We start from the raw sequence: 20000 nt of genomic DNA on the forward strand, positions 1-20000 counted from the left end.
TATATATATATATAGCTGGTGAACCTAGAGACTGAGATCAGGCCCTACCTGAGTATGTGGTACGAGGAGTCAGTGATGCACATCCACAGAGTGGTACAGATGGTCCAGGGGAGCATCAGCTTCCTGCTACATGCTGTGAGTCACCTTTGACCCATCATTTGACTGTTACCATAGTGATTAATTCCCCCTGTACCAGTGATTTTCCCCTCATTCTTTCAATACATTTACTTCCCCTCCATGCTTCACTATGTCATTTTTCTGCTTGTCCATATACCCACTCACTTTACTTACTTGGGCTGTGTCCACTAGCTAAAGCTATAATTGAGTCTTTACTGACTAGTAGCCATCTTGCTTGACAAAACAAATGGGAAGTGGAAACATAAAAATGCTAAATGAGATATTCTCAGCATATTGTATTTTCACAAAACATCTTCACATTTGTTGGCGTCAGTCACGCAATTGCATAGTTCAAAACGCATAATTTTCTTTGATGGTCATCAATGTTGCCACTGTATAGCTTAGAGCAGAAACAAAGTTCCAAGAATAATTTTGACTGGTTGTCATGGTCGGATAATGCTTTAAAAAAAAAAATGTTAAGCTTATCAGGCTCATGTCATTGTAGAATAAAGTTTTGTTTAATATACAGCACTGATCAGGCCCATGTCATTGTAGAATAAAGTTTTGTTTAATATACAGCACTGATCAGGCTCATGTCATTGTAGAATAAAGTTTTGTTTAAAATGCAGCACTGATCAGGCCCATGTCATTGTTTTGAAGGCTCTGAGTCACATACACGTGGAGGTCACCAATGCAGATGACAGGACCAAGGCTGATGTTGCTAGGTGAGTTACTTTAAAGGTCCAGTCCAGTCCAAATTGGGTTTTCGGTCAAATTCTGTTTAATAAATGAGTATCACTTCTGAAAACACCTAGTCTTTATTCCTGTGGTTAAACTATAAGAATATACAGTATGTGCTGTGAATATGAATGAATATGGTTCATGTGTGTGTGTAGGTTCATTAAGGCAGCAGGTCTGCAGGGCCTGGTCCAGGAAGACACTACCACAGCCTCTCTGTTTAAGGCCTCAGAGGCTCTTACTGACCTGGTCATAGACTGCTCCACCAGCCCTCCTACACTCTCCAACACAGGTCTGTGTGACTGCTCTAACCTGTGGACATATATACACACACACAGGTCTGTGTGACTGCTCTAACCTGTGGACATATACACACACACACAGGTCTGTGTGACTGCTCTAACCTGTGGACATATACACACACACACACAGGTCTGTGTGACTGCTCTAACCTGTGGATATATACACACACAGGTCTGTGTGACTGCTCTAACCTATGGATATACACACACACACACAGGTCTGTGTGACTGCTCTAACCTGTGGATATACACACCCACACACAGGTCTGTGTGACTGCTCTAACCTGTGGACATACACACACACACACACACACAGGTCTGTGTGACTGCTCTAACCTGTGGATATATACACACACAGGTCTGTGTGACTGCTCTAACCTATGGATATACACACACACACAGGTCTGTGTGACTGCTCTAACCTGTGGATATACACACCCACACACAGGTCTGTGTGACTGCTCTAACCTATGGATATACACACACACACAGGTCTGTGTGACTGCTCTAACCTGTGGATATATACACACACAGGTCTGTGTGACTGCTCTAACCTATGGATATACACACCCACACAGAGGTCTGTGTGACTGCTCTAACCTGTGGACATATACACACACAGAGGTCTGTGTGACTGCTCTAACCTGTGGACATATACACACACAGAGGTCTGTATGACTGCTCTAACCTGTGGACATATACACACACAGAGGTCTGTATGACTGCTCTAACCTGTGGACATATACACACACAGAGGTCTGTATGACTGCTCTAACCTGTGGATATATACACACATACAGGTCTGTGTGACTGCTCTAACCTGTGGACATATACACACACAGAGGTCTGTGTGACTGCTCTAACCTGTGGATATATACACACATACAGGTCTGTGTGACTGCTCTAACCTGTGGACATATACACACACAGAGGTCTGTGTGACTGCTCTAACCTGTGGACATATATACACACACACAGGTCTATTGGAACGACTCTAACAAACAGACACTCTCCCACAGTCACAAATACAGATCTGTGTTACAGCTGTAGCCACACCACTCTACAAAACAGGTCTCTGTACAGTGCATTCAGAAAGCATTCAGACCCCTTGACTTTTTCCACATTTTGTTACCTTATTCAAAAATGTATTAAATCGTTTTTTTTCTCTCATCAACCTACACACAATACCTCATAATGACAAAGCAAAAACTTTTTTTTAGAAATTTCTACAAATCTATAAAGCTGAAATATCACATTTACATAAGTATTCAGACCCTTTACTCAGTACTTTGTTGAAGCATCTTTGGCAGCAATTACAGCCTTGAGTCTTCGGTTTGACGCTACAAGCTTGGCACACATGTATTTGGTGAGTTTCTCCCATTCTTCTCTGCAGATCCTCTCAAGCTCTGTCAGGTTGGATGGGGCACAATGCTGCACAGCTATTTTCAGGTCTCCAGAGATTTTCAATCTGGTTCAAGTCCGGTCTCTGGCCGGGCCACTCAAGGACATTCAGAGACTTGCCCTGAAGCCACTCCTGCATTGTCTTGGCTGTGTGCTTAGGGTCGTTGTCCTGTTGGAAGGTGAACCTTCGCCCCAGTCTGAGGTCCTGAGCGCTCTGGAGCAGGTTTTCATCAAGGATCTCTGTACTTTGCTCCGTTCATCTTACCCTCGATCCTGACTAGTCTCCCAGTCCCGGTCGCTGAAAAACATCCCCACAGCATGATGCTGCCACCACCATGCTTCACCGTACGGATGGTGCCAGGTTTCCTCCAGACGTGCTGCTTGGCATTCAGGCCAAACAGTTCAATATTGGTTTCATCAGACCAGAGAATCTAGTTCTCATGGTCTGAGAGTCTTTAGGTGCCTTTTGGCAAACTCCAAGCGGGCTGTCATTTGCCTTTTACTGAGGAGTGGCTTTTCCGTCTGGCTACTCTACCGTAAAGGCCTGATTGGTGGAGTGCTGCAGAGATGGTTGTCCTTGTGGAAGGTTCTCCCATTTCCACAGAGGAACTCTAGAGATCTGTCATCAGGTTTTTGGTCACCTACCTGACCAAGGCTCTTCTCCCGCTCAGTTTGGCCGGGCGGCCAGCTATAGGAAGAGTCTTGGTGGTTCCAAACTTCCTCCATTTAAGAATGATGGAGGCCACTGTATTCTGTGAGACCTTCAATGCTGGAGACATTTTTTGGTACCCTCCCCTAGATCTGTCCCTCGACACAATCCAGTCTCTGAGCTCTACAGACAATTCCTTCGACCTCGTGGCTCGGTTTTTGCTCTGACATGCACTGTCAACTGTGGGACCTTATATAGACAGGTGTGTGCCTTTCCAAATCATGTCCAATCAATTGAATTTACCGCAGGTGGACTCCAATCAAGATGTAGTAACATCTCAAGGATGATCAATGGAAACAGCGATGCACCTGAGCTCAATTTCGAGTCTCATAGCAAAGGATCTGAATACTTATGTAAATAAGGTATTTCTGTTTTTTATTTTTAATACATTTGCAAAAATGTACAAAAACCTGTTTTCACTTTGTCATTATGGGATATTGTGTGTAAATTACTGAGGTAAAATAATTATTGAATCCATTTTAGAATAAGGCTGTAACGTGGCAGAAAGTCAAGGGGTCTGAAAACTTTCCGAAGGCACTGTACATGTACACACAGACATAGAATCACCAATACATTTTCCATGAATGATCGTCACAGACTATACACTGGCTAATCACTCCGTCATCCCTCTCACACCTTTTTCCACAGTCAGTAACCGTTTCTGTGACGACTGGATCCAGGCATTCCTGAACGCAGCAGAGCGCTGTAACCCTTTCCTCCTCAGACAGATCCTGGAGAACTTCAAACTCAAGGTGGGCAAACACACAGCACACAGACAGGTGGATCACTTTAAAACGTTATATAAATACTTTATGTCCAGGCCATGTTTAAAATGGCTTACTGTTTTGTCATCCATGCTCTTTTTCTCTCTCCCCCCTCTCTCCTCCTCCGCCCCCTCTCTCCCCAGGCCATCCAGGACATGAACAGTCTGAAGCGGTTCATCCGCCAGGCTGAGTCGAGTCACTACGCTCTGTTCCGCTGCTGCCAGTTCCTGCAGGGCTGTGGGAATGGGGACGTGCTGCTCCAGAACGCCCACGCCGAGCACCGGGGCCTCCCTGAGGCCTGCAGCATCATCCGCGTGCTGGACGAGTTCCTCAGCGAACAGCAGGCCCAGGGATGAGGATAGGGATGAGGGACACTGACACACCGCAGCCACCAGGGCGGCGATAGTTAAACTCCAATTGACAGTGACACCTCGAGGGCGGCGATAGTTAAACAATAACCCACCCAGTCTCAACACCATGGCCTGTATTTATAAATTATCCTATATAAGTCAGAACTCCTATTCTGAGATGTGGATTTGTGAATACAGGCCCAGACCTGTGTGAAATAGGGGTGCGCTTGATTTGAGTTGGCCACTTTTGGGTCCATTTCTTTTGTTAAATTGTTGTACCAGACGAACTCAATCAAGCACAGCACAAGGATGTTGAAGTATTTGACCCAGGTCTCCTCACACTGGAACTCTTCCATGCTAGATGTCAGTGTGTATCTGTTTTTGGCACTTTTCCTTTAGCGTTGGTGTTTTACGGGCGTCACTGTCTTCCATTTGCGGTGTGATTGAATAGCATTTACTCAGAAGAAACAGACCAAGTATGTTGTATCTGGATCAGAATTAACTCTAAAAACAAAAATATCCAAAGTCATGTTAACACTATTGTTTTCTTTGCTGGTATTAAAACACGCAGTACTATAAACTAATGGAAACACTATCAGTATGTTATAACCCATATTATAAATCTCAACATCGGAATAATTTGTTTCGCTTGTCTTACAGCATGACCAAATGTTGTATTTCTTTTAAATGATTCGTTTGCTTGCCTTTTGTCTGCATGTCAGTATGCTATCTACATACTACAGTACAATCCTGCTTTTCTGCATAGTGGAACAATGCACAAATCACTTTAATCAGCTTTTGTTACTTACTCGATTTCACCAGTAAAAAAATAGCTACACTGATATTCCCATGTAGCTCAGTTGGTAGTGCACGACACTTGCAACGCCAGGGTCGTGGGTTCGATTCCCACGGGGGACCAGTACAAAAATGTATGCACTCTACTGTAAGTCACTCTGGATAAGAGCTTCTGCTAAATGACTCAATTCATGCCCTGCTTGTGTTTGTATTTCTGTTGCTGACTGCAGTCTTCGTCTTATCTAAAGATACTCCTTAATGTGGTTAAGCCTTACATTCCATAGTAGGGAATATTAGTGTTGTAGTGGCCAACGTGTTGTATATCTACTTCACAGGAGGCTGCTGAGGGGAGGACGGCTCATCATAATAATAGCCAGAACGGAGTGAATGGAATGGCATCAAACGCATGGAAACCAGGTGTTTGATGTATTTGATACCATTCCACCCTTTCCTCTCCAGCCATTACCATGAGCCCATCCTCCCAAATTAAGGTGCCACCAATCCTGTGATCTACTGTCACTGTATGTTAAGTTACAAAAATGACCTTCACTCCTCTTCACCAGCCCTATTGTAATGGTAGTATGTTCAGGGCTAAATAACCCACATGGTTTATTGTGCCTGTATGACAGCAACTACGTAGGTTCTATTTTCCTATATATGTGTCTACGTCTCTAAAAGTATATCATGGTGAAAATGAAGCAATATTGTCTGTGAAGGTGTGTCCTTTAAACTGTGAACCAAGTAACATGTTAGTCTGTGAGCTATTGTAGTGGACAATGGTGACTGATCATACAACCTTTTAACTGTGCATTTAAATATCCTGTACAATTTAATGTCTATTAATGTGGTGTCTATCATGTTGATCTGTGGTTTGACTTAAATATAAATAGTGAATCCTCTGTGTGGACTGACTCATGAATATGTGATCTGATTTCTGACCATATGAAACAATAGGGTCCCAGTTTACCTACAGTGGGGCAAAAAAGTATTTAGTCAGGCACCAATTGTGCAAGTTCTCCCACTTAAAAAGATGAGAGAGGCCTGTAATTTAAAAAATCCTACAATGTGATTTTCTGGATTTTTTTTCTTCTCATTTTGTCTGTCATGGTTGAAGTGTACCTATGATGAAAATTACAGGCCTCTCTCATCTTTTTAAGTGGGAGAACTTGCACAATTGGTGGCTGACTAAATACTTTTTTGCTCCACTGTATGTAATGATGGCCCTGCCTACACCTAACGATTTTTTTTTTTTAAATCATGTGAGCAAAAAATATTCCACTTTATTTGGAGTGTCTTGCCAGACAAAGTTAAACGAGCCTATTTATATAATGAATATGAATTTGGACGGACAGAAATGATTAAATATTAAAGCATTAGACCTCACTAAAGGCTTCAATCGTACAACAACTATACCTAATCCGAACTGGTTCTCTTAAATAGTCCCATACCCCTTCACACATTCAACCTCCAGCTGCGTACCCCCTCTAGCACCAGGGTCAGCGCACTTTTTTGCCATCTTTTTAAGCCTGCCACACACACACTATACAATACATTTATTAAGGACGAGTGTGAGTCTTTGTTACAACCCGGCTTGTGGGATGTGACAAATAACTCTTATAGGACCAGGGAACAAATAATAATATAATAATAATCAAGAATTTTGCTCTTTATTTAGCCATCTTACATTTAAAACCTTATTTGTTCATTGAAAATTGTGCATAACTCACCACAGGTTAATGAGAAGGGTGTGCTTGAAAGGATGCACATAACTCTGCAATGTTGGGTTGTGGAGAGAGTCTCAGACTTAAATCATTTTCCACACACAGTCTGTGCCTGTATTTAGTTTTCATGCTAATGAGGGCCGAGAATATACTCTCACATAGGTATGTGGTTGAAAAGGGCATCAGTGTCTTAACAGCACGATTTGCCAAGGCAGGATACTCTGAGCGCAGCCCAGTCCAGAAATCTGGCAGTGGCTTCTGATTAAATTACATTTTCACAGAACCGCTTGTTGCAATTTTGATGAGGCTCTCTTGTTCAGATATCGGTAAGTGGACTGTAGGCAGGGCAATGAAAGGGATAACAAATCCAGTTGTTTGAGTCATCCGTTTCGGGAAAGTACCTGCGTAATTGCGCACCCAACTCACTCAGGTGCTTCGCAATATCACATTTGACATTGTCCGTAAGCTTGAGTTCATTTGCACAAAAAACACCATACAATGATGGGAAGACCTGTGTGTTGTCCTTGTTAATGAAGACAGAAGAGCTCCAACTTCTTAATTATAGCCTCACACATTGATTATAGTTGTGGAGAGTCCCTGTAATCCTAGATTCAGATCATTCAGGCATGAAAAAACATCACCCAGATAGGCCAGTCGTGTGAGAAACTTGTCATCATGCAAGCGGTCAGACAAGTGAAAATGGTCAGTAAAGAAAACTTTAAGCTCGTCTCTCAATTCAAAAAAACGTGTCAATACTTTGCCCCTTGATATCCAGCGTTACATGGTCGCTGCCCATATCATTGCATAGTGCAGAAAATACACGAGAGTTCAGGGGCCTTGCTTTAACAAAGTTAACCAGTTTTACTGTAGTGTCCAAAACGTATTTCGAGCTGTCAGGCATTCCCTTGGCAGCAAGAGCCTCTAGGTGGATGCTACAGTGTACCCAAGTGGCGTCGGGAGCAACTGCTTGCACGCACGTTACCACTCCACTATGTCTCCCTGTCATGGCCTTTGCACCATCAGTACAGATACCAACACATATTGACCACCAAAGTCCATTTGATGTCACAAAGCTGTCCAATACTTTAAACATATCCTCTCCTGTTGTGTTGGTTTCCAGTGGTTTGCAGAAGAGGATGTCTTCCTTAATTGACCCCCCATAAACGTAACAGACATATAGCAGGAGCTGTGCCAGGCCTGCCACGTCTGTTGACTCATCCAGCTGTAACGCATATAATTCACTGGCTTGTATGCAAAGCAATAATTGTTTCAAAACATCTCCTGCCATGTCACTGATGCGTCGTGAAACAGTGTTGTTTGATGAAGACATTGTATGTATAGTTCTTCCACCCAGCATTGTCCCATTAAGTTCTCCACAATAGTATGGGGCTTGCCTGTCCTAGCCACTCGGTAGCTCATCATATAAGATGCTTCTAGCCCCTTCTTATTAATGGTATCTGTTGTTTTTATACATGTCTTACTACTCGAAAGTCGTCTAAATTCTCAGACAAAAAACTCCTGTGGCTTATTTTTCAAATTGGCATGTTTTGTTTCTAAATGTCTGTGCAAGGGTGAAGGTTTCCTCGAGTTGTGAGATAGTACTTTTGCACATATAACACACTGTGGCTGAGGAAAGGCACTACTCCCAACATAAGTGAACCCCAAATCAATGTAGTTCATCATATTTGCGCCTCTTCGATGATCCAACGTCCCTGTCTGTTGTTCAGTGCTTTACCAGGTAAGGGGGCAGTAGCTCCCCAACATCCCTGTCTGTTGTTCAGTGCTTTCCCGGGTAAGGGGGCAGTAGCTCTCCAACGTCCCTGTCTGTTGTTCAGTGCTTTCCCGGGTAAGGGGGCAGTAGTTCTCCAACGTCCCTGTCTGTTGTTCAGTGCTTTACCAGGTAAGGGGGCAGTAGCTCCCCAACATCCCTGTCTGTTGTTCAGTGCTTTCCCTGGTAAGGGGGCAGTAGCTCTCCAACGTCCCTGTCTGTTGTTCAGTGCTTTCCCGAGTAAGGGGGCAGTAGCTCTCCAACGTCCCTGTCTGTTGTTCAGTGCTTTCCCGGGTAAGGGGGCAGTAGCTCTCCAACGTCCCTGTCTGTTGTTCAGTGCTTTCCCGGGTAAGGGGGCAGTAGCTCTCCAACGTCCCTGTCTGTTGTTCAGTGCTTTACCAGGTAAGGGGGCAGTAGCTCTCCAACGTCCCTGTCTGTTGTTCAGTGCTTTCCCGGGTAAGGGGGCAGTAGCTCTCCAACGTCCCTGTCTGTTGTTCAGTGCTTTCCCGGGTAAGGGGGCAGTAGCTCTCCAACATCCCTGTCTGTTGTTCAGTGCTTTCGCGAGTAAGGGGGCAGTAGCTCTCCAACGTCCCTGTCTGTTGTTCAGTGCTTTACCAGGTAAGGGGGCAGTAGCTCTCCAACGTCCCTGTCTGTTGTTCAGTGCTTTCCCGGGTAAGGGGGCAGTAGCTCTCCAACGTCCCTGTCTGTTGTTCAGTGCTTTCCCGGGTAAGGGGGCAGTAGCTCCCCAACATCCCTGTCTGTTGTTCAGTGCTTTCCCGGGTAAGGGGGCAGTAGCTCCCCAACATCCCTGTCTGTTGTTCAGTGCTTTCCCGGGTAAGGGGGCAGTAGCTCCCCAACATCCCTGTCTGTTGTTCAGTGCTTTCCCGGGTAAGGGGGCAGTAGCTCCCCAACATCCCTGTCTGTTGTTCAGTGCTTTCCCGGGTAAGGGGGCAGTAGCTCCCCAACATCCCTGTCTGTTGTTCAGTGCTTTCCCGGGTAAGGGGGCAGTAGCTCCCCAACGTCCCTGTCTGTTGTTCAGTGCTTTCCCGAGTAAGGGGGCAGTAGCTCTCCAACGTCCCTGTCTGTTGTTCAGTGCTTTCGCGAGTAAGGGGGCAGTAGCTCTCCAACGTCCCTGTCTGTTGTTCAGTGCTTTACCAGGTAAGGGGGCAGTAGCTCTCCAACGTCCCTGTCTGTTGTTCAGTGCTTTCCCGGGTAAGGGGGCAGTAGCTCTCCAACGTCCCTGTCTGTTGTTCAGTGCTTTCCCGGGTAAGGGGGCAGTAGCTCTCCAACGTCCCTGTCTGTTGTTCAGTGCTTTCGCGAGTAAGGGGGCAGTAGCTCTCCAACGTCCCTGTCTGTTGTTCAGTGCTTTACCAGGTAAGGGGGCAGTAGCTCTCCAACGTCCCTGTCTGTTGTTCAGTGCTTTCCCGGGTAAGGGGGCAGTAGCTCTCCAACGTCCCTGTCTGTTGTTCAGTGCTTTCCCGGGTAAGGGGGCAGTAGCTCCCCAACATCCCTGTCTGTTGTTCAGTGCTTTCCCGGGTAAGGGGGCAGTAGCTCCCCAACATCCCTGTCTGTTGTTCAGTGCTTTCCCGGGTAAGGGGGCAGTAGCTCCCCAACATCCCTGTCTGTTGTTCAGTGCTTTCCCGGGTAAGGGGGCAGTAGCTCCCCAACATCCCTGTCTGTTGTTCAGTGCTTTCCCGGGTAAGGGGGCAGTAGCTCCCCAACATCCCTGTCTGTTGTTCAGTGCTTTCCCGGGTAAGGGGGCAGTAGCTCCCCAACATCCCTGTCTGTTGTTCAGTGCTTTCCCGGGTAAGGGGGCAGTAGCTCCCCAACATCCCTGTCTGTTGTTCAGTGCTTTCCCGGGTAAGGGGGCAGTAGCTCCCCAACATCCCTGTCTGTTGTTCAGTGCTTTCCCGGGTAAGGGGGCAGTAGCTCCCCAACATCCCTGTCTGTTGTTCAGTGCTTTCCCGGGTAAGGGGGCAGTAGCTCCCCAACATCCCTGTCTGTTGTTCAGTGCTTTCCCGGGTAAGGGGGCAGTAGCTCCCCAACATCCCTGTCTGTTGTTCAGTGCTTTCCCGGGTAAGGGGGCAGTAGCTCCCCAACATCCCTGTCTGTTGTTCAGTGCTTTCCCGGGTAAGGGGGCAGTAGCTCCCCAACATCCCTGTCTGTTGTTCAGTGCTTTCCCGGGTAAGGGGGCAGTAGCTCTTCGGCTACATCAGATTCACAACCGTCAGTGTCCATGCTAGCTGGGCTAACAACAAATGTAGAATTACTGATGCTAGCATTGGATGTGCTCGTGGAAGCAGAACAACTTGTGTCGTCGACAGGTGCAGGTGTAGTACTGCTGGTAGTAACTGGTGGTATGTGTCTCCATGGACGCGGGCCTTACTAAATGGACTGGAAATGGACTGTTTGGAAATGTGAATAATTTTTTACATTTTTTTATTGTAATTATAACAAACAAAATGTTTTACAAAATTATGTGAATCACATTTTTATTTGGCGTACCCCCAACGGCATTGCGCATAGTACCCCAGTCTGAGAATACCTGCTCTAGTAGATTAGTAAGAGTGAATCACCCCGTGTTCAAGAATGGCCTTTTTACCTTCATTCAGATTACAACCTCTCACTTTCGGTTATTTGAAAATGAAATCATCTCCAAAATATCGCTATTTTTAAAACAAGCAGTAGAAAGCTGGTTGCAATTTCAGTTTAATCCACCAGAAAAGACCGAACAAATATTAGAAAAAATATTATGGTTGAAATCAAATATACTAATTGATTTTAAAAAAAAGACAGTATAATCTTTGTAAATTATATCAGAAATAGGACTGGTGGAGTTATTTCATACATGCAGTTAACAAAAATATATGGAATTGTCCGCTCTATCCAAAATTACAACCAACTGATTGCAGCATTACCACAAAAATGGACAAGTGGAAAGGGGAGAAGGTAAGGAACTTGTCTGTCGGCCTTGCATTAAATAACAACATTTTTCGAAAGAAAATTGTGATAAATAACAAAGTATACCAGTTTCATTTAAGGACCAAAAAACGACGCCGGAGTTTTTCCATTTAAAATATTATATAACATTCTTGCAACCAATAGAATGTTATATATATGGGGCTACAACCATCCCAGCTCTGCAGATTTTGCTGCAAAGAGACAGAATAATTGGATCATTTGTTTTGGTGCTGTCCATATGTAGCTTGTTTTTGGTCGCAGGTTCAGAAATGGCAGAAAAATTGCCAAATTTACTTGGAGCCAACTCTGCAAATAGCACTGCTGGGTGATTTGAAAAGTCATAGTCAATCGATCAATAATATAATAATAATCTTAGCAAAGGTGTTTTTCTTTCATTTACAATCTGTAGAAACTATGAGAATAGAAAGGTTCAGAACTTTTGTGAAACATCACAGCACAGTTGAAAAATATATGGCAGCCAGAAATGTATTGTATTACTACATTATTGATGGTATGTTTGTTTATTCCATGCGTAACTCTGTGTTGTTGTATGTGTCGAACTGCTTTGCTTTATCTTGGCCAGGTCACAGTTGCAAATGAGAACTTGTTCTCAACTAGCCTACCTGGTTAAATAAAGGTGAAATAAAAAAATCTAAATTGGATGGTCTTCAGAGATAGATGGGAGGGGTTGAGGGTAGCTAAAGGCTGGGACTAAAAACAAACAGAAGATAACTAATGTAAAATATATTTTCCATTAAATGTATGTAGTATGTATAACCTGGAAGTGGAAGCCTAAGTATTGTTGTGTTAGGGGAAAATAATAAAGAAGCAAAATATATTTAAAATATATATATATTTAAAATAATATATACTGTATATATTTACAAAAAAAATACATGGGGGATTGGAAATGATGCAGACAATTACATTGATAGAAGCCACAATGTATTGAAGCTGATCTACCTCCTAAAAAAGAAGGATAGGGTCTGCCTGAATACTATAGTACCTCTCTCCTCACATTATATACTAAGTGGAACACTTTGACAGTATAAAGTTGGTTATTTAATATGGTATTTCCTTGACAGTAGATTGTATTAAAAGAGAAGTCAATAGAATAGAATATCATAACAAATGAGATTTTTTTCATAAAATGTAAACATATTTAAATCTCTAACAGAATGCGTCAAGCTTTATAGAACAATTTGAATGAGGAAAACTCATTCAGTCTATATTATCCAGAGTCTATACTATATACCAGTCCTAAGAGCCATGATGAGCCAGCCCATAGGGCTCCACAGAGCCAGTAGAAGCACCTGTTATCCAGCCCACCGTCCCTCCATCCAGACTGGCCATCATGTCATCCAGGAGGCCCCTGTCCTCCACCAGTATCTCACCTCCAGGGTAAGGCTCTGCTATGAAAGTGAGAGATAAAGATGCGTGTGTTTTTGTTAATACTGATGATGAGTCTGGTTAGGATTTGCATGGGGTAGATAGGGGGGAAATAGTGTCTACTTTGCTTCTGGTTCTACACATTCCTTTAAATAAAAGTATACCATTCTCAGGATATGTTAGGGCTCTATTCAATCCGTATCGCGGAAGTTCAGCCTTACAGCGTGATTTACATTTAAAGGCAATGTTTCTTTCTTAGCGGAGACTGCATTCACGGTAAACTCTGCATATGTTGGCTCAACTAAGGCACTGCATCTCAGTGCAAGAGGCGTCACTGAAGTCCCTGGTTTGAATCCAGGCTGCATCACATCTGGCCGTGATTGGGAGTCCCATAGGGCGGTGCACAATTGGCCAAGCGTTGTCCGGGTTTGGCCGGGGTAGGCCGTCATTGTAAATAAGAATTTGTTCTTAACTGACTTGCCTAGTTAAATAAAGGATAAATAAAAATGACCTTTACATCGTGCTATTCAAGGATATAGATTGAAAGGGCCCTTACATTTGTGTGTCTATAAAATTAGCAGCAAACAGAAATGTATGAAAAGGGAATTAGAACTAAAACACTGCTGTCACACTCACCAAGTGTGTGTTCAGACATTCTCCTCATTAGGGAACTGGGGACGTCATAGATGCTCTCTGTCATCTCGCTATAATCTGAGATAGAACATGAAAATAAACCCAAATACACTTTAATTTGTGGGTAAACAAATGAAAAATATTGAATTAATTTCAAATCCAATACATTGAAAAATAAACATTTTCATAATCTCACCTTGGCGGTCACTTGCCCTCTTATTGGACAGTGGGAAGTCATAGAGGTCCTCTCCATCAGTCAAGTCTTCATCTGATTGGTTGATGTGATACACAGCTACAGAGGAAATAGCAGGTAGGTTTTTGGTCATTTATCAAACACAGACCATTAACATAAGTCATTATCATGTAATATGATATCTACTGGTATTTTGTATCATATACAGTGGTCTCCATAATGGAAGAATTTAGGACATTTATGATTGATAATTTATTGATTTATGACATATAATGACACACTGATGTGACCATGAGGGTAGTACTCACAGTTCCGGGGGGCTGGTAGAAAGTCATACTGATCCTCTTCCTCCTTACACTCTTCCTCCTCTTCTTCATCTCTCTCCTCCTCACATCTCCTTCTAAATCTATGGACACTGTCCTCATCCTCCTCTCCATCTGAAATTACAGTGAAAAGATGTTGCCATGTTTCAGAGCTGAAGATACAGCTTGGCTCCCCACCTCACCACCAAAGCATTAAATGCCACAACGTGCCAATTTCCTCTTTCCACTAGACAACCAACCCGTTGTTCCCCTCCAACTGCTTGGCACAGCAAATGTGAATGAAAAAACAAACATATTTCCACACTTAAGTTTTGCTGAGTTTACAGAGGATTTAGCACCCCATTGATGCTCTACTTACAATGTGAGATGGTGTTCTGGCATATGGCTTCCTCCCTACTGAGCTCGTCAGTGAGGGAGAGAGAGAGGGTAGCCCTGTGCTCCAGATTTTGGTCAGGGGTGAGGGGGCCAGAGAGGCAGTGGGTACTCCTGTCCCCCTGGTCTAGGTCTTTGTCAGGGGTGGAGGGGTTGAGGGGTGCAGAGAGGGGTCGATGAACCCCCAGTGGTTCCGCCATGCTGTCACATTCTGAGCTGTTATAGGTGCTGAAGCAACCTCTGACCTTCAGGTCATCAGACCTCACATCCTGCTGTCTGGAGACAAAACAGATGGACAGGCAACACTCAAATGGACAGGAATAAAACTAATGTTTCCCACTATATTAAACCAAAATTTTGGCAGATAATGCCTTCCAAGGCACTCAAATGCTCACCAGGAATACATAAAGCATTATCTTAGACAGCTGTTGCTTAGGCTCTGTCTGCCACTGGAGGCTGCTGAGGGGAGGACGGCTCATAATAATGGCTGGAACGGCGCTCATGGAATGGCATCAAACACATAGAAACCATGTGTTTGATACCATTCCACTCCGGCCATTACCACGAGCCCGTCCTCCACAATGAAGGTGGTACCAACCTCCTGTGCTGTCTGCATAGCCAATCCTCCCATATCTATATAGTAGTTTCAGGCTTCAAATACACCTGCACAGATTTCATCTATTCTAGCACTGTGATTGTTACAAACAGTTATTTTTTAAGGTTTAACTTACGATGCTCATAGGTTATTTAGCCTAATTTGAATAAACTTTTTGGAAGTCGTTCTAGATATGAACTCCTGATAACTTACTACAGTGTAATGTAATGACAAACAGTCCAGTAGTGTTTCAATAATCCTGAGCTTTCTGTTACCGTATGCAGCCTGGGTCTGTGCCCCCTGGGCCTGAGAGATGCATGGCCCTCCACAGCTGGCCAATCCACTCCCTCCTCAGATCACCTGTCTCTGCAGCCTACAGACACATGGTCAGGGGGTAGGAGGGATGAATTTAGGACATTGTTACAGTCTGAGTTAAAAAGATCATCCTAAATTGTTAGAGGAAGTGTTAAATTACTTTAAGCAATCCAAGTACTGTAGAACACAGCTGGGTAGCAGTTAGCCTAGTGGTTAAGAACGTTGGGTTAATAACCAAAAGGTCTCTGGTTCTATTCCCCAAGCCGACTAGGTGCAAAACCTAGGTGCGAAGCACCTAACCCTAATTGCTCTGGATAAGAGTGTCTGCTAAATGACTAAAATGTAAACAGCTGATAAAAGAATTTAATACAGTTGTAATTGATCTTTCTGAACAATAGACAGCTTCTTCACCTGCTACTTTCATTTGGGGAATTCCCATTAGTCAGTATGAAGTGACAGTAACAGACCACATCCTGAAACCACATGTTAAACCTACACAGGCATCGGCGCCCACACGGTTCTGTAGTGACACTAGTAACAGACCACATCCTGAAACAACAGGGCAGCCTGCACAGCCCACACCACACGGTTCTGTACACCTGAAGTGGGAGTAGAGCTGTCTGTGTGACTCACCAGTACTTTCCTCTTCCCATTCTTCATGGTGATTTCAAACACGTAGTGCTTCCGCTTCTCCCTCTGGATCTCACGCACAGACTGGACCTGGCCCAACAACAACACTTCTATTTCAGACATAAAGTGCTATACATACTTGTAAATAGTATACTATTAAGCAGCTGTAACTAGGGCATATGGAATAGTGGGTAATGCTCATTGAGCACAAGGAAAAGTATAATAAAGTCCAGGGCAATTGTTCCAGTCTGTCTGGCTAGAAGGAGCATGAAGGCTTTCCGACCAAATGAAATAAAAGCAGTTTGACTTACAGTGTAGATGTAGTACAGGCCTCTTAGGTGTGACTGTGGGGGACAGAGAAGATCATAAGACTATTACTACTTTGAACAGTGTAAATAACATTCAACTTCCCCTGAAAACATTGAAGGACTTCTCACAGCTGAGCAATACTCACAGCACTCCCATGTTTCTTAGTGTAGAAGAATAATGTTGTGTTTTGGAGCCTGAACCAATAGGTTGACCACTTCATTTTCTAAAAGAGAACAAAGACTCAGTGTCCCTCCAGATAGTGAAGACCTGATTCTGGATACAAACCATGACTGACTGGCAATAACAAAGTAAAACACAGTAGTATGGAATATATTGGCATAAATAGAAAGCAGTTTACAAAAATATTGGAAAAGCGGACACTTGTAAGAATTCAACAAATCAAATCAAATCAAATGTTATTGGTCACATACACATGGTTAGCAGATGTTAATTTGAGTGTAGCGAAATGCTTGTGCTTCTAGTTCCGACAGTGCAGTAATATCTAACAAGTAATCTAACAATTCCCCAACAACTACCAAGTAAACTGAGTCCAGTAATTGAGCTGTTAATGTGACAAGTTTTTCTACATATTTGAGAGCTTTGTCTTACCATTGTATCTTTCCTTTTCTTCAAGAAGCCCTCGAAAAGCAGCTGTTGCCTGTCCGTTGACATCGTTTCAGAAGTTAACACTTATACTAAATCCTGTTATTAGTTGTTGTTCAGTATCACTAGTCGACGGGTGACTTCCCCCTTTCACTGAGAACTGGGATATCACTGTCTCCATCACCTGCCCACTTCTCCATTCTGACCCACAAAAGGCTTGTTTGTCCCTTGTTTGCAGTCACTCGGTATAGAAACGTTTGGGATATTAAGGTCACGTTGACGTTGACTATGTGTGTGTTGAACTATACGCGCCTGCCTAGCCATTATATGAACCCACATTTTAGGTGTTTGTCCACTGAGAATTTTGAGCTCAATGAAGAGTACATTATTCTTCAAAGGATTCAATGTTAGTAAAAGCAGGCTACACTTTAAGTGACATGTTGTACAATGAAAATGTAAGTATGGTGGATTTGAAGAAATCAGATGACTTCAACCGTACACACTGTTCTGACACACTGCTAAAAGACAGGGAACAGTTTGAGGGGATGATGTGTATGTTATATGAATGGATCTAATCATATTAATATTACACACTGTTCTGACACACTGCTAAAAGACAGGGAACAGTTTGGGGGGATGATGTGTATGTTATATGAATGGATCTAATCATATTAATATTACACACTGTTCTGACACTGCTAAAAGACAGGGAACAGTTTGGGGGGGGATGATGTGTATGTTATATGAATGGATCTAATCATATTAATATTACACACTGCTCTGACACTGCTAATAGACAGGGAACAGTTTGGGGGGATGATGTGTATGTTATATGAATGGATCTAATCATATTAATATTACACACTGTTCTGACACACTGCTAAAAGACAGGGAACAGTTTGGGGGGGGATGATGTGTATGTTATATGAATGGATCAAATCATATTAATATTACACACTGCTAAAAGACAGGGAACAGTTTGGGGGGATGATGTGTATGTTATATGAATGGATCTAATCATATTAATATTACACACTGCTCTGACACACTGCTAAAAGACAGGGAACAGTTTGGGGGGATGATGTGTATGTTATATGAATGGACCTAATCATATTGCAGACACCTGTATCAGATCACACAGTTCTTTATTGTAAATTTTGGAAAAGTCAATGATGAGAATAAACAGTTCCGTCCATGGTTCAAGGAGGGAGTCAGAGGTACACTGCATGGCTGTTAATAACAGTGTAATCTGTAGGCATAATAGTTGAACATAAAAATATAATCATAATATGAAAGGAAAAAAGCTATTTTAATAACAGGAAGAAGAAAAAAAACAAGTCGAGGAAAAAGCAGATACAGACATGATAATGTTGTCGTCTTGTCTTTCAGAGTAAGTGAATGATGGATGTCATTATTAACGGCTTTGATAATACTAGATATACAAAAACACATGGAAAATAAATGCATTATCCTCTTGAAGTGTGTCTGTTTCGTGCAATGCTGAACAAACCATTCCAAACAGATAAACCAAAGAATACAGGTTAATAAATTAATAGCAATTGAAACGCGTGCGCGAAACCCATGACCTTTTCAACGTTAAAAATGGCTTTGACTTTGCAGCTATTCCTGTAGGCTCACTTTATTCACTGGCAAGCTTTGTTCACGCCGTAATCTGGTTGGGTATTTCTCTAAGTACCCGAGCAAATATATATATGTTTATATATACACACACATCTATAAACAAATATTTTCAGTCCCTTTTGTAGTGAGTTGTATGCGGCTGCCTTCTTTGCTTTCTCGGGCTCTGGGGGTCAAACCAGCTAGCTATAATACTGACCTGAGAAAAAAGGCCGGGTTCTACACAGATTTCAAAACAACCAGCAACTACTACCCTCTGACCTGGAGAAGAAAAAACCCACGACTAGACCAGATCAGACGATACCAGAATGCCTGCAGTAGATTGATTAGATGGTGTTCAATATACACAATGTGAGTTTGTGGTGACATTTCCCCCCCAAAGAAAACCCCCAAGAAAAACAAAACACAGTTTGCAAAAGATGACTCGCTTTTTTCTGTTTCAAATATATAAAATCAATCTCTGGTTTGTTCCCTCTCCGGTAGGGTGGATGTGGTTTCTCTGGTTTGTTCCCTCTCTGGTAGGGTGGATGTGGTTTCTCTGGTTTGTTCCCTCTCCGGTAGGGTGGATGTGGTTTCTCTGGTTTGTTCCCTCTCCGGTAGGGTGGATGTGGTTTCTCTGGTTTGTTCCCTCTCCGGTAGGGTGGATGTGGTTTCTCTGGTTTGTTCCCTCTCCGGTAGGGTGGATGTGGTTTCTCTGGTTTGTTCCCTCTCCGGTAGGGTGGATGTGGTTTCTCTGGTTTGTTCCCTCTCCGGTAGGGTGGATGTGGTTTCTCTGGTTTGTTCCCTCTCCGGTAGGGTGGATGTGGTTTCTCTGGTTTGTTCCCTCTCCGGTAGGGTGGATGTGGTTTCTCTGGTTTGTTCCCTCTCCGGTAGGGTGGATGTGGTTTCTCTGGTTTGTTCTCTCTCCGGTAGGGTGGATGTGGTTTCTCTGGTTTGTTCTCTCTCCGGTAGGGTGGATGTGGTTTCTCTGGTTTGTTCCCTCTCCGGTAGGGTGGATGTGGTTTCTCTGGTTTGTTCTCTCTCCGGTAGGGTGGATGTGGTTTCTCTGGTTTGTTCCCTCTCCGGTAGGGTGGATGTGGGATCAGGGCTGGTTCAGATGGGCTGGAAGTTCTGTTTCATTCAGTAGTTGTCTCTTTTAGGGGGAAGGGGGGAAGAGGATTGTGGGATGTTGGAGGTCATGTTTTCTTTCAGGGAGGGGGTGAGGGGTCAAAGGGGAGAGACTAGGCGGTGGGGGGCGGGTCAAGGGTCATCTCATGCATCCTGTGTCTATCTTGATCATCGTTGTTTGAGGATAGCTCTGTACATAGCGAAGCCCAGGACTGCAAACACAGTTGCCCCCACGCTTGCCCTTAGCCAAAACGTAGAGCTCTTCAG

The 20000-nt window shown here is 43.5% G+C and overlaps 2 protein-coding genes across 3 annotated transcripts in view; one reads left to right on the forward strand and one right to left on the reverse strand.

Moving 5' to 3' along the window:
* Window positions 1-15: 15 nt before the first annotated feature.
* Window positions 16-6075, forward strand: LOC129849628 (protein Njmu-R1-like; the record flags this gene model as incomplete). The annotated part of the gene is made up of 5 exons (XM_055916450.1): window positions 16-135; window positions 778-842; window positions 1014-1147; window positions 3916-4019; window positions 4175-6075. Coding segments are annotated over 5 exons (636 nt in total), but the record flags the coding sequence as incomplete, so codon positions are not given.
* Window positions 6076-11087: 5012 nt separating this feature from the next.
* The window catches only part of LOC129849626 (uncharacterized), an 18023-nt gene continuing 9110 nt past the window's right edge, over window positions 11088-20000 (reverse strand). Inside the window, exons 2-11 of one of the 2 annotated variants that reach the window (XM_055916448.1) lie at window positions 16995-20000; window positions 16531-16608; window positions 16388-16420; window positions 16080-16166; window positions 15407-15504; window positions 14523-14812; window positions 14150-14278; window positions 13845-13940; window positions 13652-13726; window positions 11088-13038 (exon numbers count right to left, since the gene is read on the reverse strand). The exon at window positions 16995-20000 is cut by the window's right edge and continues 19 nt beyond it. In XM_055916448.1, coding sequence (XP_055772423.1) covers window positions 12887-13038; window positions 13652-13726; window positions 13845-13940; window positions 14150-14278; window positions 14523-14812; window positions 15407-15504; window positions 16080-16166; window positions 16388-16420; window positions 16531-16608; window positions 16995-17057 — 1101 coding nt within the window. In that variant the 5' untranslated portion in view covers window positions 17058-20000 and the 3' untranslated portion in view covers window positions 11088-12886. The remainder of the gene's footprint in view (window positions 13039-13651; window positions 13727-13844; window positions 13941-14149; window positions 14279-14522; window positions 14813-15406; window positions 15505-16079; window positions 16167-16387; window positions 16421-16530; window positions 16609-16994) is intronic. The other variant, XM_055916449.1, reaches the window with a different exon arrangement.

This window comes from Salvelinus fontinalis, unplaced genomic scaffold, assembly GCF_029448725.1.
Source record: "Salvelinus fontinalis isolate EN_2023a unplaced genomic scaffold, ASM2944872v1 scaffold_1588, whole genome shotgun sequence".
Taxonomy (NCBI): domain Eukaryota; kingdom Metazoa; phylum Chordata; class Actinopteri; order Salmoniformes; family Salmonidae; genus Salvelinus; species Salvelinus fontinalis.